Source organism: Procambarus clarkii, chromosome 31, assembly GCF_040958095.1.
Source record: "Procambarus clarkii isolate CNS0578487 chromosome 31, FALCON_Pclarkii_2.0, whole genome shotgun sequence".
NCBI classification, from domain to species: domain Eukaryota; kingdom Metazoa; phylum Arthropoda; class Malacostraca; order Decapoda; family Cambaridae; genus Procambarus; species Procambarus clarkii.
In genome coordinates, this window is record NC_091180.1 from 11,278,566 (window position 1) to 11,293,565 (window position 15,000).

At 46.1% G+C, this 15,000-nt stretch overlaps 1 protein-coding gene across 1 annotated transcript; it reads left to right on the forward strand.

Moving 5' to 3' along the window:
* The first annotated feature begins 3,567 nt into the window (after window positions 1–3,567).
* LOC123758589 (mucin-21-like) lies at window positions 3,568–13,247 on the forward strand. The gene is made up of 2 exons (XM_069334141.1): window positions 3,568–3,625; window positions 12,322–13,247. Exons 1-2 carry the CDS (start codon window positions 3,568–3,570, stop codon window positions 13,245–13,247), a joined length of 984 nt encoding a protein of 327 aa, XP_069190242.1.
* Window positions 13,248–15,000: the final 1,753 nt, after the last annotated feature.

Below are 15,000 nucleotides of genomic sequence, written 5' to 3' on the forward strand. Positions count from 1 at the left end.
AGAGGAGAGAGAGAGAGAGAGAGAGAGAGAGAGAGAGAGAGAGAGAGAACAAAGGCTTATGGTCGTCCTCTCAACAATCTGCAGGGATATCCGGGCTCCCCCCCTCCCCCTCCCCCTCCCCCTCCCCCTCCACACACACACACACACACCTGGGGGGCGTGATAGCTGAATGGACAGTGCTCTGCACTCGTAATCCTAGGGTCCTGGTTCGATCCCCGGCAGAGGCAGAAACAAATGGGCCGAGTTTCTATCACCCTAATGCCCCCCCCCCCCCTATTCACTTAGCACTAAATAGGTACCTATGCGTTAGACACCTGCGACGAGCTGCTTCCTGGAGATATACATATATGTACATGTGTAAGAGAAAAATATGTACTAGACATAATAGAGGAATAAATAAATAGGTTAGAAAGGCGGGGTCCAAGAGCTAACAGCTCGATTCTGCAGATAGAAACAGTAAACAGAGAGACACCACCAACAACGCAGTAGCCTGGCCGTCCAGTCTAAGTGCACCTCGCAAAAAGGAAATAATTAGGAGACATAAGCGTGGCTCTGAAGACAACACAAAGATATCCTCGCACTCTTGGGTACCTTAAAGTACTCTGTGGTTACTAAGAATAGACCTCCCCCCTCCCCCCCTCCCCCCCGCAGGTACTGCCTGGCGCCGGTACGCGGCACAACCATCCAGCGGTTGGTGTAACGAGGTCAAAATGTAACTTTGTAAGTTCAAACATGGCAAGAAAGAAAATTTGTCGGAGAAAAATCCCTTCGTTGTTCTGCGACGCTCAATTGGTCCCAAGCAAGTCGCGGTGACTACTGCCGAATTTTACCTCCTCCCGCGTATACAAATATATATCTATATATATATGTACACACACACACCTGTTCTCGTCAATATGTAATCTCTGTGTCGTTATCAGACTCTATGTTAATACAGAAATACAACTTTAATATAGTTTACGCGATAAAAAGCAGGCCGAATTACCATTAATTCATTTACAATTTCTAAGAGGAATCAATATCGTCAGGCAGGTGTTTTTGATTACTCATGTATTTAATAGTGAAACTCAGCTATTGCTTCAGCCTTCATGGCTACCCCAACGTTGACTAGTCCTCTCAATACAAAAAAAAAACTTCACTAAACTAAATAAACCCAAAAGTGCGGCCCGTAAATGGCAACATTACCTCCTCCTCAGACAGATATCAAAATTCGCCATCCAACACCTGGAATAATGCGGACCAAGTGGCAACACTGACGCTGACAAAATACGGCGCACGTTGGCAACACTCCTCTAAGCATTGCCAACGTCCTCTTTTATCGGCGCTTTTTTTCTTACTTTAATTTCACCTGCATTAGCAGTCATTAAACCTGTGATATTACCACGATATCTACACGATATTCCCCTCAGCTCACGATCGCCATTCATAATAAACGCCAGCGATAGAGAGAAATAGATTATCAGATGGATTATGACACATAAATTTACCCATGTGAATCCTTGGCGGCAGTGTCGCGGCTTGGGAGCAAGAAGGGCGCAGACGAGTCGGGGTCAGCCAAGAGCCGATGTCGGATGGCTAATATATTTTCCTTGGACGGGTTCTCTTCCTAATGTTGGAGACTTTCATTTTGGAGCGGTGAGCGTGTGTGAGAGCGAGTGTGAGTGCGTGCGTGTGTTTGGGGGGAGAGAGAGCAGGGTGTGTGTGTGTGACTTGTGGAGTCTGGCGATCGATGGCATGCCTTCAATTCGTCTTATTTACCACCCTGGCTCAGGCATCACGCAATCTTTTTAAGTCATTTCACCAACTAGCACAAACAAACCCGGAGATAACGCCGCAAAATGCGAACTTTTATGGGTGTGAACGAAATAATATGTACTTTAGGTACGAATATCCCGTGTTCCCCAAGCCAATAGCGCTGCCAACTCCACGTCTTATACAATATATATATATATATATATATATATATATATATATATATATATATATATATATATATATATACAATATATATATATATATATATATATATATATATATATATATATATATATATATATATATATATATATATATATATATATATATATATATATATGTATATGTGTGTTTGTGTCCATTATAGGTGTTGAGTGGCGGATTTAAGTAGGTGGATTAATAACTTGTTCTACCCGATCCAGGGTGGATTGAGGTGGATTTAAATAGGTCTATAGGAGTGGTTTGGACTTGTCATCCTGCTAAACTACCGCCAAGATAATTGGAGACAGAGGGGGGGGGGGGGGGCAGAACAGATTATATACACACACACACACACAGGGTACGGAGACACATGTTGGCGTATATTAGGACGCACGCAGGGGGGGGGGCAGTCATGCGTGTATGTCTTCTCTCCTCCACACACACACACACACACACACACACACACACACACACACACACACACACACACACACACACACACACACACACACACACACACACACACACACACACACACACACATAAACACAGAGACAGACAGACACAAACTCCATAATAAGTGGTCAACTGAGAGGCGGCCGACTTCCAAACTCACTAACTAAAGTTTTAACTCTTCTCCAAACTTCTCTCTCACTCTGGGAACTCTCCCTGTGTACTCACCTAGTTGTGTGCCGGGGGGACGACGAGCTCTGGCTCTTGGGTCCCGCCTCTCAACTGTCAATCAACAGGTGTACAGGTTCCTGAGCCTACTGGGCTCTTTCATATCTACACTTGAAACTGTGTATGGAGTCAGCCTCCACCACATTACTGCCTAATGCATTCCATTTACTAACTACTCTGACACTGACAAATTCATTCTAACGTCCCTGTGGCTCATGTGGGTACTCAGTCTCCACCTGTGTCCCCTTGTTCGAGTACCACCCGGGTGTTCAGCTGTTAGTCCTTGTCTGCTCTAGCAATTACCTTGGGAATATTTCTTTGGTGACTGTGTGAAGTACTCACCTAGTTGTGCTTGCGGAGGGTTGAGCTCCAGCTCCTTGGTCAGGACTACGCGTGTGAGATACTACGTATCTCACCCACGTAAACAGATACTACATATCTGTTTACGTGGGTCGAGCTGTAGCTCCCGGGTTCGGCCTTATAGCCCTTTCATACTTGCTCCCGAAGCTGTGAATGATGTACGGGGGCGCTGTCTGTCCGTCTGTCAGTCAGTTGAACTGTCTTATCTCCTTCGACCTGTCCTCCAAGACCTCCATACACTTGCTCACAGGACCAGGCTTCTTAACCCCCACCTGACCGGCTGCCTGCCACAGTATATATATACATCTATCACAGTCTGTCTATCAGGACAGACATGTCATTGTCATTGTGCCGGTGGCATCTGAGCCCTCCCCCCCCCCCACAACCCTCCCCCCCCCCTCCAACATCTTTCCGTGAGCCAATATATCGACCTCCTAGTTCTCTCTGGCACCCCAGCTCCCCCCACTCCCCCCCCTGAACACCCCACCCACGCTTCCTCGCCCCTCTCACAGCCCCATCACCCCCCCCTCCTCCCTCCCCCCCCAGCACCACTTTCAACAACCTCGGTATATGACCGCCACGCCATCCGTGTTCACTGTAACGGGGGCGCTCACCGGCCAGGCAATCGGTGAGAGAGAGAGAGAGAGAGAGAGAGAGAGAGAGAGAGAGAGAGAGAGAGAGAGAGAGAGAGAGAGAGAGAGAGAGAGAGAGAGAGAGAGAGAGAGAGAGAGAGAGAGAGAGAGAGACAGACAGACAGACAGACAAACACACATATATATAAACAGACACAGACATCAGTGGCAAGTCATTATATAGACTTCAATAATATCAAATAATTTTTTTTAAATCTTCTAAACGATTATGTCATTCAAATCCCGTAAATGTGTTGAATCACCTAGTGAGTCGTTACCCCCCCCCCCCCACGTACACAGTGTTAACTTAGCCGTGCTTGAACTCAAGCTGGAGTTAATGCTTAAGTCCAGCCTCGTGTGTGTGTCCGGGGTGGTCGGGGTGTAGGTCAGGGCGCCTGGTGTAGGCTGCCCTCCCGGGGTAGTCGGGGTGTAGGTCAGGGCGCCTGGTGTAGGCTGCCGTCCCGGGGTGGTCGGGGTGTAGGTCAGGGAGCCTGGTGTAGGCTGCCCTCCCGGGGTAGTCGGGGTGTAGGTCAGGGCGCCTGGTGTAGGCTGCCGTCCCGGGGTGGTCGGGGTGTAGGTCAGGGCGCCTGGTGTAGGCTGCCCTCCCGGGGTAGTCGGGGTGTAGGTCAGGGCGCCTGGTGTAGGCTGCCGTCCCGGGGTGGTCGGGGTGTAGGTCAGGGAGCCTGGTGTAGGCTGCCCTCCCGGGGTGGTCGGGGTGTAGGTCAGGGCGCCTGGTGTAGGCTGCCCTCCCGGGCTGGTCGGGGTGTAGGTCAGGGCGCCTGGTGTAGGCTGCCCTCCCGGGGTAGTCGGGGTGTAGGTCAGGGCGCCTGGTGTAGGCTGCCCTCCCGGGGTGGTCGGGGTGTAGGTCAGGGAGCCTGGTGTAGGCTGCCCTCCCGGGCTGGTCGGGGTGTAGGTCAGGGCGCCTGGTGTAGGCTGCCCTCCCGGGGTAGTCGGGGTGTAGGTCAGGGAGCCTGGTGTAGGCTGCCCTCCCGGGCTGGTCGGGGTGTAGGTCAGGGCGCCTGGTGTAGGCTGCCCTCCCGGGCTGGTCGGGGTGTAGGTCAGGGCGCCTGGTGTAGGCTACCCTCCCGGGGTGGTCGGGGTGTAGGTCAGGGCGCCTGGTGTAGGCTGCCGTCCCGGGGTGGTCGGGGTGTAGGTCAGGGAGCCTGGTGTAGGCTGTCCTCCCGGGGTGGTCGGGGTGTAGGTCAGGGCGCCTGGTGTAGGCTACCCTCCCGGGGTGGTCGGGGTGTAGGTCAGGGCGCCTGGTGTAGGCTACCCTCCCGGGGTGGTCGGGGTGTAGGTCAGGGCGCCTGGTGTAGGCTACCCTCCCGGGGTGGTCGGGGTGTAGGTCAGGGAGCCTGGTGTAGGCTGCCCTCCCGGGCTGGTCGGGGTGTAGGTCAGGGCGCCTGGTGTAGGCTGCCCTCCTGTAGTGTCTACCTCTCGTGGAGGACGGTTGAGCTCTGGCTCTTGGGTCCCGCCTTTCAACAGGTGTACAGGTTTCTGAGCTTATTGGGGTCTATCATATCTACACTTAAAGCTGTGTATGGAATCAGCCTCCACCACTGCCTAATGCATTCCGTTTGTCTACAACTGTGACACTAAACTAATTATTTCTAACGTCTCGACGGCTTATTTGGGCACTCAGTTTCCACCTGTGTATTCACCTAATTGTGTTGCCACAGTATATATTGAGCTTTGAGTTAAGCTTGCTCTTTCGGCCCGCCTCTCAACTGTCAATTAACTGTTTCTAACTACTACTACTATTTTTTTTCTCCACACCACACACACCCCAGGAAGCAGCCCGTAACAACTGACTAACTCCCAGGTATCTATTTACTGTTAGGTAACAGGGGCATTCAGGGTGAAAGAAACTTTGCCCATTTGTTTCTGCCTGGTGCGGGAATCGAACCCGGGCCACATAATTACGAGTCCTGCGCGCTATCCACCAGGCTACCAGGCGCCTAGGTAGTGTTCCTTAGTGCGTGTGCCCCTTGTGGTAAATAGTCGGTCCTTATCTACCCTATCAATTCCTCTGAGAATCTTGTATGTGGTAATTATGTCCCCCCTAACTCTTCTGTCTCCCAGTGACGTAAGGTTTAATTCCCGTAGTCTCTCCTCGTAGCTCATACCTCTCAGCTCGGGTACTAGTCTGGTGGCAAACCTTTGAACCTTTTCCAGTTTAGTCTTATGCTTGACTAGATATGGACTCCATGCTGGAGCCGCATACTCCAGGATTGGTCTGACATATGTGGTATATAATGTTCTGAAAGATTCCTTACACAAGTTTCTAAAGGCCGTTCTTATGTTAGCCAACCTGGCATATGCTGCTGATGTTATCCTCTTCATATGAGCTTCAGGGGACAGGTCTGGCGTGATATCAACCCCCAGGTCTTTCTCTCTCTCGGACTCTTGAAGTATTGTACGGTGTATCGTGTATGTGTGCGCTCTGTACTGAAGAACACGCGCGTGCGCACGCACTCACAGGTGCGAAAGAGCAGAGCTCACCCCGCAAGCACAGCTAAGTGAGTACAGGTCCTTACGGTCGAGCGGACAGCGCTCTGGAGTCGTAGTCCTTAGGGCTCGGGCTCGATTCCTGGTTCAGGTAGAAAAAAATGGGCAGTTTTTCACGTGATGCCTCTGTTCACCGTTATATCATGAGGTTATCTTGATATGATTTCCATATGATGTACCCTATATCGGTACACTATACTGGTACCTTATACTGGTACACTATACTGGTACCTTATACTGGAACTCTATACTGGTACACTATACTGGTACCTTATACTGGTACACTATACTGGTACACTATACTGGTACCTTATACTGGTACCTTATACTGGTACTCTATACTGGTACACTATACTGGTACCTTATACTGGTACCTTATACTGGTACTCTATACTGGTACACTATACTGGTACACTATACTGGTACACTATACTGGTACCTTATACTGGTACACTATACTGGTACCTTATACTGGTACCTTATACTGGTACCTTATACTGGTACACTATACTGGTACCTTATACTGGTACCTTATACTGGTACCTTATACTGGTACACTATACTGGTACCTTATACTGGTACCTTATACTGGTACACTATACTGGTACCTTATACTGGTACCTTATACTGGTACTCTATACTGGTACACTATACTGGTACACTATACTGGTACCATATACTGGTACTCTATATTGGTACACTATACTGGTACACTATACTGGTACCTTATACTGGTACCTTATACTGGTACTCTATACTGGTACACTATACTGGTACACTATACTGGTACCTTATACTGGTACCTTATACTGGTACACTATACTGGTACCTTATACTGGTACCTTATACTGGTACACTATACTGGTACCTGATACTGGTACCTTATACTGGTACACTATACTGGTACACTATACTGGTACCTTATACTGGTACACTATACTGGTACTCTATACTGGTACACTATACTGGTACCTTATACTGGTACCTTATACTGGTACCTTATACTGGTACTCTATACTGGTACACTATACTGGTACCTTATACTGGTACTCTATACTGGTACACTATACTGGTACACTATACTGGTACCTTATACTGGTACACTATATTGGTACCTTATACTGGTACACTATACTGGTACCTTATACTGGTACCTTATACTGGTACACTATACGGGTACACTATACTGGTACACTATACTGGTACACTATACTGGTACCTTATACTGGTACACTATACTGGTACACTATACTGGTACCTTATACTGGTACACTATACTGGTACACTATACTGGTACCTTATACTGGTTGATTTTTGATTTACCTCCAACAGTGAAGCGTAATGTACGAAAGATTGAGAAAATTCGTGTTAGAATTATTAATCTTACTTTTTCGGTCATATTTAATAATATATGTCTACAGGAAAGACTGCTACCAAAATATACTAATATTAAAGCGCACGACCCAGCAGCAAGGAATCAAGCCTTCACGATAAAATATCGCCAGGATCTGATTCGTGATCAGATATACAAGGCAGAGAATGAAATCAAAGACAACAAAACGCAACTACTTCATGCTACAAACGAGTGGAGAAATAGCAACATCGACGATAGTATCCGTACCCGCATTGAACAACACCTCGACATCCTCACAGACCAACATCACCTCAGCACTGAAACAAGGATTATCAAGAAACTAACAACATTATATGGAGGACCTATGGCAATTCCACGACCAAGAGATGGCTTCCTGAACCTTGCAGGAATTAACCTCACTGAGGACCAAGTCACTCTCCTAAATCTGGGCATAAACTGTCATGTTATGTCCAGACCGAGTGAGATGGCCCGGAAAGTAGAGTTGGAAATTCTGTTGGACGACATATTCGACCTCGAGACACAAAAGAAGGTCACTACCAAAGATACCCTACAAGCAGAACTTATTGCAGAAGGAGGAAAGAATCGAGGCAACTACAGAAGCACCATACTGTCCCCCGAGCTTAAAGCGGCAGCCAAAAGCCTTCGTGCGAACAAGGAGATAGTTGTCAGGAGAGGTGACAAGTCGCCAATATATGTCATTCTTAAAAAAGACGAATATCTGGCGAAAATGAACATCATACTCTCTGACCAAACTAAGTTCCAAAGGGTAACGAAGGACACTACAGCCGAATTAAAAGCAAAGGTCAACAAACTGATCGAAACTGTGAACGCCAAGAAATCCGGACTCCACCTGCCAAAGATCATTGGGGAATATAAACCTGGATATGCGTATGGAAATGTCAAGACGCACAAGCCTGGAAACCCACTTCGGCCAATCATTAGCCAGATACCCACACCCACGTACAGACTGGCGAAGCGACTCAACGGCCTGCTGACTCCTTATGTTCCTTGCGCCTTCAGCCTGAAGTCTCCAAAGGAATTTGTTGACTTACTGCGGGGCACACGGGCCACAGGGATAAGAGCCTCGTTGGACGTAGAATCGCTGTTTAACAAACGTACCTGTGGACGAGACAATCGGAATGATAGCCGACAGAGTGTATCGTGATCCAGCCTGTACTCCTCTTGACATACCAGAAAATATTCTGAGGAAACTACTCCAAGCTTGTACTAAAGAGGCACCCTTCTTGAGCCCGGATGGGCACATGTATAAGCAAGTAGATGGGGTCGCCATGGGTTCTCCCCTAGGTGTCCTGTTTGCAAACTTCTACATGGGTACCATCGAGCAAAAAGTCTTAGTCGACATGAACTTGAAACCGGCCATATACTGCAGGTATGTTGACGACATTTTTACACAGGTACCAGATGTCAGACATCTGCAGGAGCTGAAGGAGGCATTTGAGCAGAGTTCCGTGCTGCGTTTCACTTACGAGATGGAAAAGGATGGGAAGCTGCCCTTTCTAGATGTAACAGTCATGGAAAAGGGCGGAGGTTTCCACACTGCAGTCTACACTAAGGAAACAAACATAGGAATGTGCCTAAATGCCAACAGCGACTGCCCAGACAGGTACAAGAGGAGTGTTGTTAACGCATATGTCGACCGTGCTCTCAGCCACAGCTCAGAATGGAAGCAAGTCGACGAAGAACTCTGCAGGGTAAGGCAGGTCCTAGTCAATAACGGCTTCTCCAATGGTTTCGTCGAAGACATCATAAGAAGGAAAGTGAAAAGCCATGCAACCTCTGAAGAGACAACTAACACAACACCTATACCCCCTATTAGACTATTTTACAGGAACTTCTTTTCCACAGCTCATAAAACGGAGGAAAGGGTCCTGAAAGATATTGTTAATAGAAACGTTATCCCTACAGACAAAAATCAGAGGATACAACTGACGATTTACTATAAAACCAGAAAAACGGCCAGCCTACTCATGAGAAACTCTCCAGACACAAAACAGAACGCTTTAAAAGAGACTAACGTCGTCTATGCCTTCAAATGCCCACTTGGGGACTGTAAGCTCCAAAAAACCCAGTATATAGGCAAGACAACAACATCTCTTTCTAGGCGTTTAACGATGCATAAGCAACAGGGCTCCATTAAGGAACATATAATCTCTTCCCACAACCAAACCATCGCCAGAGAAATCCTAGTAAACAACACAGAAATCATCGATAGATACAGCGATAGCAGGCGGCTTGACGTTTGCGAGGCACTACACATCAAGAAGTCAACACCAGCAATCAACAGCCAATTATTGCACAACTATATTCTACCCACCTCAAGACTCCGCTCCAATATAGAAGCATCAAGAAATATGGACCAATAGGCTTTCTACAAACACTTCTATTCAATATCCATTGTTTCGTGTTCTGTCTTGTGTTGATGAAATTAATACCCTATTAATACTCTTGTTCTGTCTTGTGTTGATGAAATTAATACCCTATTAATACCACATTTTGTTCTGTCTTGTGTTAATGCCACATCACCCCTTCCACCTCACTCAAATGTAGATATAAAATCGGAGATACGTAAGTTCTATTCAGTTGTGTATTTGTGAACTAAAGTCTTTGAAAATGTAATAAGTTTTACGAAACGCGCCCGTGTCGCGTCAGACTAGAAATAAAAATGAATTTTGGAGAATTGATTTTTGATTTACCTCCAACAGTGAAGCGTAATGTACGAAAGATTGAGAAAATTCGTGTTAGAATTATTAATCTTACTTTTTCGGTCATATTTAATAATATATGTATACTGGTACACTATACTGGTACCTTATACTGGTACACTATACTGGTACCTTATACTGGTACCTTATACTGGTACCTTATACTGGTACCTTATACTGGTACCTTATACTGGTACACTATACTGGTACCTTATACTGGTACACTATACTGGTACACTATACTGGTACCTTATACTGGTACCTTATACTGGTACCTTATACTGGTACCCTATACTGGTACACTATACTGGTACCTTATACTGGTACACTATACTGGTACCTTATACTGGTACACTATACTGGTACCTTATACTGGTACACTATACTGGTACACTATACTGGTACCTTATACTGGTACCTTATACTGGTACACTATACTAGTACCTTATACTGGCACCCTATACTGGTACCTTATACTGGTACCTTATACTGGTACACTATACTGGTACACTATACTGGTACACTATACTGGTACCTTATACTGGTACACTATACTGGTACACTATACTGGTACCTTATACTGGTACCTTATTGTAACACCACTATAAAATATAAAATAATAATGTAAGTAACACTATTAATTATACTGAGTAACACTTCCTTCCAGTTGCACTTGGCAACACTGTTATTGAACGCGGTAATGTGAGCTGACATATGATGGTTACACCGGAACCAAAGGTACACTGCCAACAAGGAAATGCTAACACAGGATGAAATACGCTGCCACCATCTGCCTTGACCATTGAGACTATATCAAGCAACGAGGCAAGAAACATTGCTTGACTTTGAGAGTACTTTCTATGACTGTCATTAATTATGGGACAGTTGCCAGCCATTATATCCAAAAGGCTAAGAGGATTCAACAATTGACACAGACGGGAAATTTAACATGAGTTTATTGAGACCAAAATTATGTCAATCACCACTTATAAATCCTACTCTAACACTGGCAAAGTTAAGAAATTTGGACATGGAACAAAACCTCAGAGATCACACACATTACCTTAAGACCTGTCTCTCCCTGGCTGAGATGTTCTTCACAGACCCGCTCTCGATCCCGGTGTCCCGCACTCTCTCCTCACTAAGTCTCTACAGGACCTCTATATACAACCCCCACAGGGGGGAGGGGGGAGATCAGCTGTTGCTACCTACACCAAGAATGTAAGAAGTCGGCCACACGCGCACAAACACTTAAAAATATTTCAATTAAGCTTGTTTGACATTCAGCATACACTCTTCAAGAGAGGAGTTATTAATTACGTGTGTGACTGACCTCTGACCTGGCCAAAAGGGGGGAGATCCATGGATGTTTACACATAAGAATCTGGAGTGTAATTCCCTTGCATGAAATATTACATACTTGAAACTATGCTGACTAAGACTAACCCAGGAATTTTTTATTCAACATACAAGATAAACCGGAGGTCATCTGGGCTGACCTCTTGGAGAAGGCTTCCCTGAGTGTGAACTCTAAGGGGGGGGGGGGGGGGGGCATGGGTGTTACACATGGGTGTTACAACGTAAATATATACCTGTTATGTTAACAAACAAAACACCACTACCTTCTCATTATATCCGGCTAAACTACTCGACAAATACATTGTATAATACATAATATTGTATAATACATTGTATAATACATAATATTGTATAATACATTGTATAATACATAATATTGTATAATACATTGTATAATACATAATATTGTATAATACATAATATTGTATAATACATTGTATAATACATAATATTGTATAATACATTGTATAATACATAATACTGTATAATACATTGTATAATACATAATATTGTATAATACATTGTATAATACATAATATTGTATAATACATTGTATAATACATAATATTGTATAATACATTGTATAATACATAATATTGTATAATACATTGTATAATACATAATATTGTATAATACATTGTATAATACATAATATTTATTATTATTTATATAAATGATTCCCATTTTGGGGGAATATTATTAGTTTACTTAATTACTGGACACTCAGGACACAGTCTCAGGACACAGTCTCAGGACACAGTCTCAGGACACAGTCTCTGGACACAGTCTCAGGACACAGTCTCAGGACTCAGTCTCAGGACACAGTCTCAGGACACAGTCTCAGGACACAGTCTCAGGACACAGTCTCTGGACACAGTCTCTGGACACAGTCTCAGGACAGTCTCTGGACACAGTCTCAGGACACAGTCTCAGGACACAGTCTCTGGACACAGTCTCAGGACAGTCTCAGGACACAGTCTCAGGACACAGTCTCTGAACACAGTCTCAGGACACAGTCTCAGGACACAGTCTCAGGACACAGTCTCTGGACACAGTCTCAGGACACAGTCTCAGGACACAGTCTCTGGACACAGTCTCAGGACACAGTCTCTGGACACAGTCTCAGGACACAGTCTCAGGACACAGCCTCAGGACACAGTCTCAGGACACAGTCTCAGGACACAGTCTCTGGACACAGTCTCAGGACACAGTCTCAGGACACAGTCTCTGGACACAGTCTCAGGACACAGTCTCAGGACACAGTCTCTGGACACAGTCTCAGGACACAGTCTCAGGACACAGTCTCTGGACACAGTCTCAGGACACAGTCTCAGGACACAGTCTCAGGACACAGTCTCAGGACACAGTCTCTGGACACAGTCTCAGGACACAGTCTCAGGACACAGTCTCAGGACACAGTCTCAGGACACAGTCTCAGGACACAGTCTCAGGACACAGTCTCTGGACACAGTCTGTGGACACAGTCTCAGGACAAAGTCTCTGGACACAGTCTGTGGACACAGTCTCAGGACACAGTCTCTGGACACAGTCTCAGGACACAGTCTCTGGACACAGTCTCAGGACACAGTCTCTGGACACAGTCTCTGGACAAAGCCTCAGGACACACAGAGACATCAGGCCTGCCAACAGTGACACACAGAGACCTCAGGCCTGCCAACAGTGACACCAGATCACACACAGAGACATCAGGCCTGCCAACAGTGACACACAGAAACCTCAGGCCTGCCAACAGTGACACTAGATCACACACAGAGACATCAGGCCTGCCAACAGTGACACAACATCACACACAGAGACCTCAGGCCTGCCAACAGTGACACCAGATCACACACAGAGATATCAGACCTGCCAACAGTGACACACAGAGACCTCAGGCCTGCCAACAGTGACACCAGATCACACACAGAGACATCAGGCCTGCCAACAGTGACACACAGAAACCTTAGGCCTGCCAACAGTGACACTAGATCACACACAGAGACATCAGGCCTGCCAACAGTGACACAACATCACACACAGAGACCTCAGGCCTGCCAACAGTGACACAACATCACACACAGAGACGTCAGGCCTGCCAACAGTGACACTAGATCACACACAGAGACATCAGGCCTGCCAACAGTGACACAAGATCACACACAGAGACCTCAGGCCTGCCAACAGTGACACAACATCACACACAGAGACGTCAGGCCTGCCAACAGTGACACTAGATCACACACAGAGACGTCAGGCCTGCCAACAGTGACACTAGATCACACACAGAGACGTCAGGCCTGCCAACAGTGACACTAGATCACACACAGAGACATCAGGCCTGCCAACAGTGACACAACATCACACACAGAGACCTCAGGCCTGCCAACAGTGACACAACATCACACACAGAGACGTCAGGCCTGCCAACAGTGACACTAGATCACACACAGAGACGTCAGGCCTGCCAACAGTGACACAACATCACACACAGAGACGTCAGGCCTGCCAACAGTGACACAACATCACACACAGAGACCTCAGGCCTGCCAACAGTGACACAACATCACACACAGAGACCTCAGGCCTGCCAACAGTGACACTAGATCACACACAGAGACATCAGGCCTGCCAACAGTGACACTAGATCACACACAGAGACCTCAGGCCTGCCAACAGTGACACTAGATCACACACAGAGACATCAGGCCTGCCAACAGTGCAGTAACTTTACCCTGCCTAAGTTTAGCACAAAGTTACCTCGCCAAAACTTTCTGTTGAAAAGTTAAGTCCCCCAAAACTTATGGTGGAAAATACTTGTAAAAAAGTTTTCTTGCTAAAGTTACTTGTTCCAAGTCTTATTTCTCAAGTTTTCAGCCGAAGTTGTCCATGAAACTATTTTTCTCCGCGTCAATAATGATATACGATTTTTTTTTTTAAACTTAGGGGATACTGGGCTACCTGTGCTGTGCCTCGGGCGCTGGCTCCTGGGCCCCGCCTCGCAAACTGTGGGTTGTGTAATGAAGGGAGACTATCAGCTCTATTGTTTGTGTTTATGGAGCAAGTCATTTGTCTATAAACTCTAGACTCTAAACTATAGACTCTAGACTCTAAACTATAGACTCTAGACTCTAAACTATAGACTTTAGACTCTAAACTATAGACTCTAGACCCTAAACTATAGACTCTGGACTCTAAACTATAGACTCTGGACTCTAAACTATAGACTCTGGACTCTAAACTATAGACTCTGGACTCTAAACTATAGACTCTGGACTCTAAACTATAGACTCTGGACTCTAAACTATAGACTCTAGACTCTAAACTATAGACTCTAGACTCTAAACTATAGACTCTAGACTCTAAACTATAGACTCTAGACTCTAAACTATAGACTCTAGACTCTAAA

Coding starts and splice junctions, on each gene's coding strand:
- LOC123758589 (XM_069334141.1), top strand. CDS start 3,568: ATGACCGCCACGCCATCCGTGTTCACTGTAACGGGGGCGCTCACCGGC. Junction 3,626..12,321: donor GCTCACCGGCCAGGCAATCG/GTGAGAGAGAGA, acceptor CTGGACACTCAG/GACACAGTCTCAGGACACAG.